Source organism: Chanodichthys erythropterus, chromosome 2 (genome assembly GCF_024489055.1).
Source record: "Chanodichthys erythropterus isolate Z2021 chromosome 2, ASM2448905v1, whole genome shotgun sequence".
In the NCBI taxonomy this organism is placed as follows: domain Eukaryota; kingdom Metazoa; phylum Chordata; class Actinopteri; order Cypriniformes; family Xenocyprididae; genus Chanodichthys; species Chanodichthys erythropterus.
Genome location: NC_090222.1, coordinates 21,722,327 through 21,738,421, shown reverse-complemented (window position 1 = coordinate 21,738,421; position 16,095 = coordinate 21,722,327). Strand labels below are relative to the sequence as shown.

Below are 16,095 nucleotides of genomic sequence, written 5' to 3'. Positions count from 1 at the left end.
TGTGGTGTTATGACATGCAAAGTTCCTAGATCATTTGCCAAAAGAAAAAAAAAATGATGATGATGATAATAATAATAATAATAATAATAATATTATGTCTGACTTTTCTTTTGGATAACCTCTCACACAAGCACTAAATGATATATACTACTGTTTAATAGTTTAGTGTCAGTAAAAAAAAAAAAAAATAAATAAATAAATAAATACTTAAGCATAGACACATTAATAAATCAATCAAGTTACAGTAAAAACATTTATAACATTACAAAAGATTTCTATTTCAAATAAATGCTGTTCTTTTTAACTTTCTATTCATCAAAAAATCCTGAAAAAAATATCAGTTTCCACAAATATATATTATATTATAATATATAATATGAGCATGGAATCATGGGAGCTGTCGTCTGCACCTCCACAGCCAATGGAATGCAATCGAACAGGGAATCATGTTCATGGATGAGCTAATGTATTAAAGCTTTATTAACGTTACTGTGGTATGAAGCATGCTGGGGTATCCAAACAGTTGCTCATCTGTCTAATAAAACATAATATATTAAAGTCTATAATATATAAAAATCCCCCTGTGGTGAAAATAAAGTTTTTAATGTTGTTTACGTGTCTATGTGGTGTTTTTAATATGCTTTGAGACAAACCATGTGTCAACGAGTGGATCTCTGAGCTGGTGTGAGTGAGTGGAGGCGGGACTCATTTGCATATTCATAGAACCAGGTATACTAAATGAGGCAAGGGTGTCGAGTTACATTTAAGCTATTTTAAGGCATGAAGATTTATTTTTTTTTTTTTTTTAAAGAAAAAAATGTTTTTATTTTGGTGATAAATATGAGTTTTACAGAAGAAAATGACTGACTACAGGGGGACTTTAAAGCGTATTTGGTGATTCCATGGATATGACAAAACTGGATTTCTCTGGATTTAAACATCATTAGAAACATTTAAAGTAAGTACACAAGTCAACAAAATATATAATATTGTTCTAGTACTTTTTAGATATTTTAATAAAACCTTACATATTGTGCCTTTAAGCTTTGCCATCACAGAAATAAATTACATTTTTAAAATAGAAAACAGCTTTTTCACAATATTACTGATTTTACTACATTTTTGATCAAATACATGCAGCCTTGGTGAGCATAAGAAACTTTCAAAACATTAAAAAAAAAAAAAAATCTTACTGACCCCAAACTTTTGAACAGTAGTGTTAAACATTTAAAGTTAATAATAATAATATTAATTTATTAAAATTTAAATGATATAATAAACAATGTATTAAGTGGTGTGAGAAAATCACCAGGTGCAAATTTTAATTACCTTTTCAAATTAATTTTCAAATAGTTTTTAACACTAATGATAAATTTAAAACCATTTATATTATTACTTTTAATTATTACTTGTTTTGTATTTTTATACACGTGTTAGTCCCTGCACTAATGCCTAACCCGGAAAAACAAAATGAGTAAAACCCAAAAAAATGTAATATATATTTTAAATAGTTTTATAGAATGTTAATAGTTTATAGAATATTAATCTTTGTCATGACAAAAAAGTAAAGCTACATGTTTGTCACCATATTGATAATGACCCTCCTTCAGGACTGTAATGACAGTCCTCTTACCCTCGAGGAAGGATATGGTGAGTAAGCGGGCACTGGGCAGAATTACTGACGTAATTGATTGCCTCTCCTTTATGTATTAAAGCAGAACATAATCCCTGCACAAAAGAGGCTGAATTTGATTTTCGAACTAATTAAAGGACACTAACGCAGCATCTATCAATCGTTCGCTATTTGAGGAGGACGGCAGAGAAACGAGAGTGAAATAAAATATGAGAGACTCTCACCAGTTTGGAGTCGATTTTGGCATCCAGCCTGGCATTGCGAATGAGGTTCACGATCCATCTTTCTGCCTCCTCGGGAGTCATATTCAGCTTATCGGCCAGCATACTGCGAGGCAAACACAGTCCATTAGGACAAACTTAGGTAAAGGGAGAACATTATATACACTGATGGTATTATGTGAAAATTGTGAGGTATATAACAAGCTTGTGGAGTGTGTGTGCATGCAGGTTTAAAGTGCTGATCGAAAGTGCTGGATGATAATGGGTTTACTGTCATACCTCAGCATTTAGATGTCTGTTCAAGAGTGACAAATGCTTTGCATTATGTAATCAAGTCTGTGATCCTAAACGTACTAAGAAACCCATAAAAATGGAGTACAATTACATCACTGCGCTTTCACGGGTATGAGGTCAAGGTAATGATGAAACAAACTTTGCAGACAAGAATAAAATGACACAGCTTGGGCTTGCATGACTTCTACCGACCATCCTATAGCATTTTAAAGAAACGGTCCATAAATAAAGCCAGGTGTCTCCTCCACGAATGTGTCATTGAGGGAAGAAAGTGGCAGCAGGGGCTCTAGCGTTCTTTGATCCAAAATCCTACTATACTGCAGCTGGCTCTCTTTTCGACTAAGCTCATTCCATGCTAGTCAGAAAGAGCAGGCTTGTCTCATTGTGTTCAGTAAGTAAAGCCAACACACCAGGTTTCCAATGCTTTCACAGTGAAAGGTTAACTCAATCACCCACCGTGGCAACAGCATGGGTCTGGAGACGGACAGAGTTGACAGCTTATATCATTTCGCTCCCAGTGAAACCCTCAGAAAATTATGCGTGACAGGTTAGATTGGTCATAAAGCTCATTATTTAAGAGCTAACCGCCAACGAATGTGCCGGTTGTCACATCACGAGTTCCAAGCTGGTGATGGTTAACACATGTCCAACATCAAGCAGTGACACTCGGTGCGGGAAAAAGGAATGCCTGTCGACTCCAGAGGTTAAAGCAGGGACATGAAATCCAAGCTCTTCAGCAGCCCCAAAGCACTCCGCAAAGCATGCGGCGTGCTGATGAACAATTACAGCCGAAAAGGAACAGGAAACCAATTAAGACACTGGGAAGTTTAGATAGCTGAACATCCATTACAGGCCCACAGACCTAGAGGTCTAGACCATGTCTGAAATGAAGCAGACAGACTGTGAGCTTTTACAGAAAAAAAAAAAAAAAAAAAAAAAAAAAATGGAAATGCCAAAGACACTGGTTTTAGAAGAGAATCACATGACAAACAAACAGCTAAAATAAACTCTGATGATGCAAGAGACAATGAATATTATTTCTCTGATTTGATTAAGTGGTGACACATGTCAGTCAAGCCAAAGTCAAAGATCAACTCAAAAAACAAATAAGATTGAGTTTCCTCTTAGGGGAGCTGACCCTCCGGACGAGCTAAACCAGAGACCAAGGTCAACCACTGCCTCGGTGCAATGAAATGGCCCACACACACACTAATCTAATTTTACTCAGAAGTCTGACTTTAAAACAAGAAGGGGAAAAAAAAGTAGTACTTACACATGCTTGCCACTAATATGAATGAAAGTCTGAACTGAAACCAAAAATATACAAACGCTGAAAGAAGTAATTATGGAAAAGAAAGAGGTTGGGTGAATGAGCCACTCAAGCATAAGTGCCTGACATGGAGGTTTAAGCCAAGTTGCTTGACTCCCCTTCACTGCAGTCTCATTTTACACAGGTTTAAACCTGGTCCTCTGGGGTTAGGAGGTGAAGGGTAAGGATCGTTTTCACTTCAATCCCTTACATGTACCAGCTCCTCGCAATTGATTTATCCAATTCCGATTCCAGGCCTGTGGGTCTGAGGCAACCGGTCTCACTCGAGGATCCGTAGACAGTTAAAAGGTCAGCTGTGAATTCATACAGTGCTGACCTGGCTCTACAAAAGTTTTTGACATAGCGGACATAAAACAAATGCATTGTTAAACATTTCCATATGAAGGCACAAAGAGATTCATATCATTGGAAGTCACTGGAAGTGACCCCTGCTTCATAGGTTGGGGTAAAATTGTTTCCCCTCTTCCCAGTAAAACAACCTCCCTGTTTTTCATAAATGCAACTGCAGTAATTTGCGGAATTATCCTCTTTACATGGGTTGTGCATCGCCGCAACTCCTCAGAGCGGATTAATCTAATGTTTGCTGTCAATCACCACATCGGTGTGGATACTGTACTTCGGAATCACAAATTGTAGTCTTGAAGTATGACCAAGAATTTTCAGCAGTAAATGTCATCTGATCAAATAAGTAACATGTCTACTACTTTTGTTCTGACCAACTGAGGGAGGCAAAAAAGCATTACAATAAACCACACTGCCAATGGTGATTAAATCTAACGATTGCTTAGCTCATATCATATCAAACCGTGCAAATTATTATTATTGTTGTACTTTGTTCTCAAATTGTTAATGTTAACATCAGCATTGCGTGACTTTGTGTATTTAGTGTGTATTAGTGTTACCTGTAGATTTCAATTTCTGTACAGTCTAACCTCTTACGTTAATTTGTCATACCATATAATCCGCCATCCAAAAGATAAGTTTAATTATTGAAGCTGCTGTGAGAAAAGGACAAATGATCCACCTCACATGCGATTTAGCCTAGTTAACTGGGACTCTTTACTTTATGTAAACAGACGTGACGCAATGACGCAAAGACAAACGGCGACATGCTCGAATTTCCCACGAAAACCCACCAGTACTACCTGAATTATAAAACATTATTACAAGCTTACCGTTGTGAATCGGGCTAAGGTAAGGAGACAGTTTTGAACAATGAATGGTTATGTACTTTCTCAATAATTGATTTTTGATCATTTTTAACCCAAAAAAGTTACGGACAGCAGCTTTAACAAAATGTATATTTTTTAAAATAAAACTTACACTTGATGTAATTTCAAAAATATTAAAAAAAAATAACAAAATTCCAGGCCAGTGGGACTAAGGGAATTACCAAAAAAATATGTGCTTAGCCTCACAAATCAACTGCAAAATGGATTACAATGGACTGTAAGAGATCACATTAATTTACAGATTTTAGACATCCAACTAAAAAATAAAATTATCACCAAGTGCACACAGACTCTCCACTTGAATAAAGACCACTGAATTTAAAATTGGGAATTTAAGACTTTGAGGGCAAAAGACAAATACAAAAGCCATCATAAGTGCAAGTCATAAAATCAGATTTCAAATACAGCCTTCTCAGACATTTTTATATATAAAGCCATTTGTAGTTGTGGTTTTTTTTTTTTTTTTTGGTGTAGGCTGAGGGCAAAAACAGGGGGGAAAAAAATAAAAAATCTGCCTACCCGTTCAAGGCCAACAACTGTAAACATAACAAAACTGCTACAAAACTTGCATATGTTTCATTTAAGCCCACAATTAGTTGCAGAGGCCTTCTGCGTAATGTACCAATGACATGCACTTGTAAACCAAAAATGGATGTTTTCCAATCCTCTATACACTCTAAACAGACATAACACTGTCTTTCAGGCGACTCCGTTGAGCTACTAACCTGAACAGATATACAGCAATCACAATTCAGTTTCCTAGTTCAGCATTACCTTTGTCGCCTTTGACAAGAAAATGGATTCAATTGCAAGAAGACTGCCAAAAAAGAGCCAAGACTCCAAATCAATTCCAGACTATCTGCAACTGGAGATCTGGACAGAGCCTGATCACATTCCATGTTTCAACCTTGACTCCAGCCCTTCTCGGTTTTATACAGCTCAGAAAAAGTGAGCAAGCAATTAGGCTGTACAATGAAGCATGGAAATAGTGTGAGAACCTGGGGATAGATGGTTTTTGATCACCGGGTGTGCGTTTAGAAGAGAAATAACAGATTCCGAATGGCTACGACTGTTTGCACGTGCACTGCTGGAGAGAGAAAAAAAAAACTCCACAGGGCTTTCATCAAACGTGGTATATGATAGTGTGTTGGGTGAGCGTGTGCATTCGTGAACATGGACCCTTTCGGGATTTACAGGATGTCATAAATCCCCTGAGGTAGATGCAACCTGTTAGCGGATCTCCAATTTGCCGTCAAGTGCTTTTTGCTTGGTGCGCAGAGGCGGTGGCGGGAAAAAGAATGCAGGACAGATGCTCAAAGACTACTAGTTATGAAAGCTCATTAAACAGGCAGGAGGGCAATGCGGCCTCTCTGCTCTGCACTCCATCACTGGAAGGCTAATAGGAACCAGGCACAGGGAAACCAGTGACACCCGCCCAAACCTCCCTTTCCATGCAGACCACTTCTTTTCCACCAATGGAAAATGTTGGGGACTGAAACCATTGCATGTCTTCTCTGGAAGCCTACGATGCCGTATAAATACCGTAAAAGGAGCAATAAAAAAGCGCAACTAGAGTAAAGTGGTAATAAAACACCTGCCGTATTCAGCCGAACACAGACAGAAGAGTCTATGAGGAGTTCAGAAGATACATTGTGCCAGTGCTAACTAAACTGTGTGGATCAATGAAAAACAAAGTCACTGTAAATTTATCTCAACTATTCTCTTTAACCGGTTTAATTAAGGCAATATTCCTTTTTGGTTGTGCTCTTAGTGAATTAGCGCTGACAAAAATTCAAAACTCCACCATCTTACGGTCCTAACAAGGACATGACAAGACAATAACGAAGTAAGAGGCGCTTAGAAAAGAAAAATATGCTGTATTATCCGCAGACTGGGCGCACCCATTAAGATCCTCCCGAGGGCCAATATGTAGACCCTTTAGACATGCTTTAAAACAGATGGGTGGATGTGCCTGGGATGTCTGGTTCTGAATGCGTGTCTCCATGTGTGAGATTGAGGTGCTGGCAGCCGGTCTCTGGACATGCTTCCTCCAGCACACTGGGTAATAAAAACTTATCAGAGAGTGAAGTGGGAATGGAAGAGAGGAAACAGGAAGCTTTCCCACATTGTGGACACATTTTCAGACCTGCTACCTTTTTTTTTTCTTTTTGATCATTCCTGACAACAATTTATCCATCAATTTGTCCACTTTAAATGGTATTTCAATGTTTTGTTACATGATCCAGCAGTTATTTTGTACTACATTGAAATCCAAAATACTTACTTTATACTGATGCATTGGTGAATTCGGCAGAAGGTCTCGAAGATGAATAGACGAGCATTTTCGATGAAATCCTCAAGGCACGCCACAAGAAAGAAATCATTCACCAGCACCTTTAAAAGATTTAAATGCTTACATTAGACACTGAATGCATTTTCATGCACAATCTTACACTGGTTGTGCTAAAACATGTAAGGTCAAGAAAATGCCTTAAACCAGGAGTTTTTAATACCACAGACCCCCCAAATATGATGATTCTTTTGCATGAACCCCTGAAATATTTATTATACAGTTCAAAATTGTGGGGTCAGTAAGTTTTTTGAACATTTCTGAAAGAATATCTTATCCAAGGCTGCATTTATTTAATTAAAATAGTGAAAACAGTAGTAATGTCAACTAAAATTGAAATTTAAAATTTAAATCAGTCACTTATCCAGTCTTCAGTGTCACAAGATCCTTCATAAATAATTCTAATACACTGAACTGATGCTCAAAAATGATTACTTCTTATCACTGTTGTTGTAAATTATTTTCAGTATTGTTAAAAGATAATAAAATTTTTTGTTAATGTATGTAAAAGTTTACAATTTTAATATTATATATTTATATATACACACATACACATACATACACACACACAAATATTTTATTATTTGTAAACACCCGTCTAAACTGTTTATTTCATGTAAAGGTTCTTGTGTTAACCTATTCATAAACATATGTAAATGCACTCATTGTTTTAGGAGCAGTGTTCAGTCCAAAAGTTTACTGGAACATGGAAAACTCTGTGGCTAACCTGGACAATGAACAGAACAGGAAGTTTATATAAACTCAGAACTGAAATAAAAACAGTTCCACTTCATCTGAGGTCTCTGTAATAGCACCTGGTTGGGGAATAACGATATGGGAAAAATGCCAAAAGTATTAATAAAACAGAATTATATCAAATTGTGGAAATGAATTCTTGCTTCATGAATTCAGCAATTTGTAATTCCATAATTTGATAGGGAGGCTTATAGTTAACACATATACAACGGTGTTTAATGCTATCCTCAGGAGAAAACCATTATCTGGAAGCACAAAAAAAGAAAAATCTGGGGTCATTCTCTGCACTCTAAACTAACCGCAGATCTTGGAATTCCACAGTCCCCACATGAAACAGGGCAGGAACAGAGCCAGCCACCGAATCCACCGCAATGGCTGTGACTTATCGCCGTTTGTCTTGCCCATTGCCGCAGGGTCCACCGGGCTGCGTGGTGGAACCAATTTACAGTGCCACTGCTTTCAAACATCTCAACTACAGTCTACTATCAATCATAGACGAGCAGAGCAGCTGAGCTCTGATCACCGCATACTAACCTCCAAGTCCTACAGAGACCTGGTGTGCTTTACCTTGCAGTCAAAGCGCAAATAGTGCGGTGCATTCCACTCAGCAGAAGAAATGTGCGAGCCCCCGCTGTCTCTGCACGGTTCACATGCAGTCCCGCGTCTTCGTGTGCACGTCTGCGCTCACAGCCCCCGCTTTGTTTGCTTAGGCTATGAGAGCTACTATCTCTGTTGTTCTGCTTGAAAAAATCTCAACTACATGGCCATGGCCCTATCAGCCAACACACATTTCATCATTGACATTGTCTTATCTTAAGCTGATAATGGTCCGCTTAAGTGCTATAATTACTGTAGAGGTTTTTTTAGTAAGAGGGGGAGAGAAGAAGGCTACGACAACTTTGTAGCAGTACAAAAAAGTAAATTTGAGCTTAACTTACTGGAATCTAAAAGTGCAGCTTTTGGGTTTTTTTTTTTTTTTCCAGTCTTCAAAAGACTGAAAACAGGGCTATATAAGGTTGTGTCTACGTTTTATGCATAGCATAGACATTATGAGCCCAAACCATTATGAACCCTCTCCGCTGAGATGGATCAACTGAAAAAGGAAAAATTACAAAAGCTGACTGGATAAGCATGATAAGGTAATCACAATGCAAAGTAAGCAATGTGATGATCCACAGCTTGAAAAAAAAAATCCCAGAACGCTTATGCGGTCAGTCTCTACAGATCCAGGACCGTGTCCAGTTGGACTGAATCACAGGCCTGCAGAACCTCTGGAGCCATGGGTGCCGATTATATGTTAAGAAATTGCTTGTAAACAACAGTACTGTATTTAGGTTATTATTTTAGACATCAAGTTTGGGGTCAGCATGATTTATTAAAAATAAATACTTTTATCCAGCATTAGATAAATCAAAAGTTACAGTAAACACTTATGTTACAAAAATAAGATAAAAAGGATAATAATGTTACAAAATATTTGTTTCAAATAAATGCTTTTCCTTTAAACATTCTATTTAATCAAAGAATCCTGAAAAAATGCACCACGGTTTCTGCAAAAAAAATAAATAAATAAAAATAAAAATAAATGAAAATAAAGAAGGTCTACAGTTTATATACAATGATAATAATAGGAAATGTTGAGAAACAAATAATTTCATTTATGTGACACTGAAGACTGGAGTAATGGCTGCTGAAAATTCAGGTTTGCCATCACAAGAATAAATAATTAAAAATATATTAAAATAATTAAATTAAAAATTATTTTAATTGAAAATGAAATAATGACCCTTACTGGATCTATATGAATTTTGTAAATGACATTATTTTTATTTAAAATGGTGAAAAGTTAGCAGCATTCAACAGACAAATATCCGAAAAAATATATATAAAAATAAAGCAATAAAGTATATTTATTTGGAATTCCTGAGGGAGAGAGAACAATTAGCATCTCCTCTCAATAATATTTTCTTTATTAATAAAAAAAAATGTATCCCTTTTAGAAAAAAAAAAAGAAAAAAAACTTTTTTCTTTTGCAATCACTTAACCAAATAGTTACTTTAATGAACTTGTATAAAGATGAGGGGATTTTTGTTTTTGTATGAGTAAAGGCGGTTGAGAGCAGGTAGTCCAATGACTAGCAAGGCTTCGGCAATCTAACAGGAAAAGCCTGGGGCTGTTGTAGACGAGCAACTCTGATTTTGTAAGTCACCACTCAATCAGACTGAATTTGTGAGCATTTAGAGCAGACATACATCTGAGCCTAGCTAGTTATGCTCACATGCCACATAGTTTAACTTTTTTTTGTGCAGCTTGTGATCTCAATAATGCCTTAGGCTTTCATAATCAGGGTCAGGACTAATTAGTGGCCATTTACGCAGTGTCTGGGCTGAACTCTTGTTGTAGAATATGCCATGGTTCTGGAGGTCCAGTAGCCAGAGGGCTCTCACGAGATCTCACAGATGCAGGTGTGCTAATTACTGCTAGCCTTACAAAGCCGGGACTCCAAGCATGCAAAGTGTAATAGAGATCACCCAAATGACTCGATCATTTGGACCAGCAGAGACCCCCCAAAAAAACTTGACTTCTGGTGATTTAGGACTCTATGCTTCTTGACGATAAACGTCTAGAATGAAAAACAGCTGGCCAGATCAAATGGGCACTCGCACAAGAGTAAATGTTTATAAATCATGTCAGCGTTTTAGGAAGGTTCCCATTTCAACGTTAAGTTGGGTTTATTTCATTCTCCTATAAAAAGCCTGCTATTTAACATATGAGGTGATTGTTACTAAACAAAACTGAATTGTTTTATTTTGGACAATTGTAGACGATGGGCAGTGCGACTGGTCTTTGAATTCATAATAATTTAGAGAATGGGAATGAGCTTCGACATAAGTGCACACTAGGCTAAAGGCACTCACGCTAATTATGCTTGGGATGAATCTTTGTAATGTAATGTAATGCGTTTACTGCAACCAAGAATGCGCCTGAAGGCGATTTCTGGCTTTTATCACACTGAGACTTTCTTATAATACTTTTTGCCATTTAAGATTTGGCACGTTTGTGGGGAAGCTTACCAAATGCATTTTCGTTGAAATGTAATGTTTTCCAAGGTCAGGATGGCAAACAAATCTGCCAACAATGTCTGTAATCGCATAGTAGCAAGTGTCATTTGCACTTTACTAAAGCCAAAACGTGATTAAAATATACATTCAGAATTCCATATGTTGTTCCAGCAGCTCTAAAATCTTGAAAATTGAAAATGAAAATAGTCACTTATTCACCTTAACTTTGTTCCAAATCTGGCCTTTTTTCATTTACATACAACACAAAAGGATACATTTTGAAGATGGTGAGTGGATTAAAGCTTTCAAGATTAAAACAAAAATGTAAAAGCACCATAAAAGTGGTCCTTATGACTCATACACCATATTCAAAGACTTTTGAAGCCATACGACAAACAATTTAAATCATTTACAACTACAATATGCAATATATCCACCCTTCTTGTAATCTGAATTCATAAGAGGTGTAAATGCCCTCCGAAACACTTTCAAGACGGATTTAAATCACTCAAACCACTTCAGGAGGTGGTCTGGGATGCATTCCAGACAAAACTGGACAATTCACCCTTCGCCAGTGAATTGACAGGCAATCTGACCAATCATGATGCTGAATCTGCCATTTTGTCCAAGAAACAAACCAGATGGGAGAGTAAATAAATTAAAGTTGGTGGACTTGAATTTAAAAAAATTGTGTATTGATGTCTTTCTGCAGTTAACAACATACCTTCTAATGTTAATTCATGTTTATTACTATAGTTGGAAGAGATGATCGGTGTCGCTTGAACTGAGATGCTACAGCGATCTGTCAAGAGCCACAAAACGGTAATGTTTGAATTTTTAAAGCATTACAAAATTTGAAAGCGGAGACTTTGTTTCATACCAAAAGTAGCCTGCTCTGTCTTGTCTGTCAGCGCATTGTCAGTGTCCTCTTTGCTCCGTGATGTATTTTTCACAGAGTGCCATGGCTTGTCGGACAAAGTAACAAAGGGGGGGTGGGTCTTTGCAAAGGGTCAATTGTAAATGCATATGGCTGTTGAAACTACATATGTAAATTTAAAAGAATAAACGTGTAAGCGTGTTATAGGCTATATGACGTTATAACCAGGTATAACTGTGCTACTGCAACACACATAGCCGCAGCTCAGTATTTCTTCAGCAAGCCAACACTCAAACTGCTTCAAATGAAACTGAAATTAAGTTCCAGATGCTTAAAACACAATCATCATTAAAAGTAATGAGACTAAATGATCTTACCAGCGCTGATGCCGATGATTTTTTCAATTGCAGTCTTTGATCTTGAAATTAGCCGATGATAAATAAAATGCAGCCAGTATCTGTTGCTTTTTTTTTTTTTTTTTGACGTGAACTCCGTTAAATTTGCATATAGCGTGAGAATTGAAGATCGTATTTATATTCGTTTTGCGGAGACACGCTTATGTGGCCAAGTGTAAAATTGCTATCCGATCAGTAAAAACGCATGAAGTGACCAGGTGTAAACAGGTCCTATGATTCATGAACAAATGGTTCTTTTGAGTCAGATCTTTTCAATGAATTTGTCTGAAAGTGTCAGTTATCTTATTCTTGATTTCAAATCACTGACTCCAACAGCTCACTGCAGGAGAAGACGTGAATAGACAAATTTAATTTTGGTCCTCACATGAAACTACCGTATGACTTCAACAGGCTTGGAATATAGTTCACAAGTGGCATGCACCAATTTTATTGTGCCCTGGATTTTTTTTGAAGCTTAAAAGCTTCAGTCTCTTTTAAAAAAAAAATGCATGGAAAAGAGCAACCGTCTTCACAAAGATTTCGAATGATTTACAATTACAATTTTCATTTTTGAGGTGAGCTATTCCTTTGAAACAGAGCTTTTTGCTCTATTCTGTTGTGTTTTTGTTTTGTTCGGTGCTGTGTTGGCACTGGAAGTCAGTAGTTTAACTGTAAAAACAGAAAGAATGACACAGCAAGTCAAGGGTGAAAACTGATGAAGTGACCATTATGGAAGGCCATTTATAAACAGGAACAAAAATACAGATCACTGGCTTGTCTGTACCACAGAAAGCTCTTTCCAGTGCGTGTGTCCGCCTCTGCACACCAAAAGCACTTCTTGTTAACCATCCCACTGATCTGACAATTACCGGCTATCATAAAAACATGACAAATGGTGAGTCAGAGGCTCTTTCAGGGGCCCACTACCACAGCTGCCCATGACAGTGCGGCTCGCAGAGACCGCCTGAGCTTTAAGACCCCTTTCAGGGCCCAAAACAGAAGGGTAAGCTGTTTGTGACTGCAGAAAAATGACACAGCATCGCTAATGACTATCAACAGTTATGGTAAAGTTCAGAGGACGCTTCTGACAAATCATAGGTCGGAGACTTAGTGTGATGCCATCACAACTCATCCTAAGGGAAATTGACATCATCTGTGTAAATTACTAAGTTAAAGGCTTTTTGTGGCCAGACAAGAAGTGAAGGATGAGCTCAACATCTTAGAAGAAGGATAGTCTCTTCAAACGCTTTCACTAATGGAACCTGTTATGAATCTTATGTTATGAATTTTATGCTTTTGGAAAAACAGGAACATGGCAGAAGATACAATCAATCTGCAAAAGTCCCTATAAAGAGGAGAGCGTGCCATGCTTTTAAGGACACACAAAGAAACAAGCTGATAAAAAGGTAACAGGAAATGACAGCTGGAACTTACCGCCTCACACTCTCGCAGCTTCTTCTGAGCACTATCAAAGTCGAAGTTCACATAGAGACACTCCACAAACTCTGTGATTGGATCTTTGTAGGTATATGACTCCTATAAAGAGAACAAAAGATAAATGAATGCAAAATAGTTCTTTAAGGGAAGTTCACTCACACAAAAAAAAACCTTCCACCATTGGTTCTTAATCTGGGGTGTTTTTAATTATGAATTTGTTTGTTTTATTAACAAATAAAGTTTTACATTACAAGCAGAACTTGTACAAAATCAGCTGCTCAAGCACAAAATTCCTGCTGCTTTCATCTTGTGGTTACAAACATGGTTGTCGCCAAACTGTTGCATATATTTTCTTAATTGGCACAAGCTGACTACAGTCACATATATGGATGATTTAATGAGAATGATTTTCAATAGTAAAACTGCCCTTGAGAAGACTTGAAAACAGTGCACAAGTCATATACTTTTATGGCACTTTTTCTGTCCTTGACAGCAGCCTGGTTTTTTTAACCACAGCCTGGTTTTTTTTTAACCATTTTAATGCAGATTTTGGGATATCACATTAAAATGCTGGATGGAAATGCTTAAGCGTGGATAAAATAATAATAAAATATAATTAATTATTATGATATAACTAATAAAAATGTTAAAATCAATTTAAAAATTTGCAACTTGGTGAAACACAGCTAGTCTGAACCATTCACTTTTGCTGTTTATGGAAATCAATGGCCTTTACATTCTTCAAAGTATCTTCTTTTTTGTTCCATAGTAGAAAGAAAATCTTACTGGTTTCAGATAATACAAGGGTGAGCAGATTGAGCTATCTCTGCCTGGTTGTATATAACAATGAGCACAACCTCTGCTTAATGTGCCATGTCTATAAACAGCCATGAGCTGAAAGACTTAGTACAGTACAATCCCTTTAGCAGAGGACCTGATGGGATGAGTCCCATTTGGATACATGATAGTCTTTGGGTCTTCCCTGGATCTAAATACCATAGATGCTTGAGTAACCATGAGAGGAGAAACTTGTGCAGGGAGTATGGTGAGCACCTCAGGACACATGTTTAAGTGATTACGCAAAGGCTGCGGGATGCACTTATTTGGATTTCAGTGCCATTGATCTCTGAAGAAGCTACTGTTGTTGGACACAGACATCAGAACACTACAATCAGACTGTCCAGCACCATTCATCAAATCTAATGGGTTCAAGACTCGCATGGCCTGAGGAGGCACATAGATAAACAGAGCTTTTATTTTCAGGCCAATATACACCACTCGTTCATTCATTCATTTCCATGGACGCAGCGAGGTATAAGATTCCCTGCAATGTTCTAGATGTATTAAATTCAAATAAAAATACATTTTATTTAAAAGAGAAAGAAAGCATTGTTTGACTGGTGATGGGTAATCTCTTATTGAAAACATCTTTCAGTACTTGCAAGGCCAGTGTGGATGATTGAGGGAAGACCAACAGAGTATGAAACAGTTATCAATAGAGCACCACCTGACAAATAGGATTGCTCACACTGAATTAAAAGGAAAAAAGGCTTTCATTTAATTTATTTTAATTAAGAATTTATAATAAACCTGAGGATACACACAAAGTATCATGAATACAAATGAAAAAGTTTTTTTTTTTTTTTTTTTTTTTTTCTAACCTAGGCACATATGAGACAATTCCATTTAATGCGTTCATAAATTAATAAAAGGGGGGGTGGGGGGTAAAATTAAAATAATATAACATCATTTAATATAATAGATTTCTCAGCAAATATTGATTACATTTAATTACATAATTCAACCGACAGCCCTAGTATAAACATTTTAATTCAATGTTAAACATTTATAAAATATATTTTAATATTTATATATACATTTATAATGTTTCATTTGATTGTTTTATGGCACATCACTGCAATGATCAAATTAAACATTAATATATTATACATGCTTGTATAAATATTACAATACTCATTAAATATATCATATATATTTATATAATTAAAATGTTTATACTAGATTTAAAAATGTAATCAAATTAAATTTAATACCATTCATATTTTTATGAATATTTTTTAATAATAAATAATACAATAAAATAATATAAATTGACAATGACATAGCAAACCAGGACATAAATGAAAAACCAAAGTCCTGTCAGATACCTGCTGGATGACTTTCACCAGATCCTTTAGCACCTGCCTACGCTTGCGGACGTCCTTGTTGGTGATGACAGCTGTGGTCAGATAGCGCAGTATGTGTGGGCACATGGTCTGAATAGCATTTAGGTACCTGCAAACAAAAACAACAACAGTCACACGCTTGAAGGACAGCTATAATCTCTACAGTGAAACAGTCACATAATGTAATTTGTTTTTCACAGCAAAAATGTTCTATAAGAACGATGAACTATCAGTTTCCCTATTCTCATACAGTGAACTTGCAGATTCTCGTTAAACAGGAGAACAAGAGTCAGACCATGTTGAAAGCACCTCTGTTCATTGG

At 36.6% G+C, this 16,095-nt stretch overlaps 1 protein-coding gene across 1 annotated transcript in view; it reads right to left on the bottom strand.

Moving 5' to 3' along the window:
- eif3ea (eukaryotic translation initiation factor 3, subunit E, a) overlaps nt 1–16,095 on the bottom strand; it is a 46,324-nt gene that overhangs the window by 1,290 nt on the left and 28,939 nt on the right. The window contains exons 8-11 of the mRNA XM_067404806.1: nt 15,756–15,882; nt 13,585–13,686; nt 6,995–7,104; nt 1,858–1,960 (exon numbers count right to left, since the gene is read on the bottom strand). Coding sequence (XP_067260907.1) covers nt 1,858–1,960; nt 6,995–7,104; nt 13,585–13,686; nt 15,756–15,882 — 442 coding nt within the window. The remainder of the gene's footprint in view (nt 1–1,857; nt 1,961–6,994; nt 7,105–13,584; nt 13,687–15,755; nt 15,883–16,095) is intronic.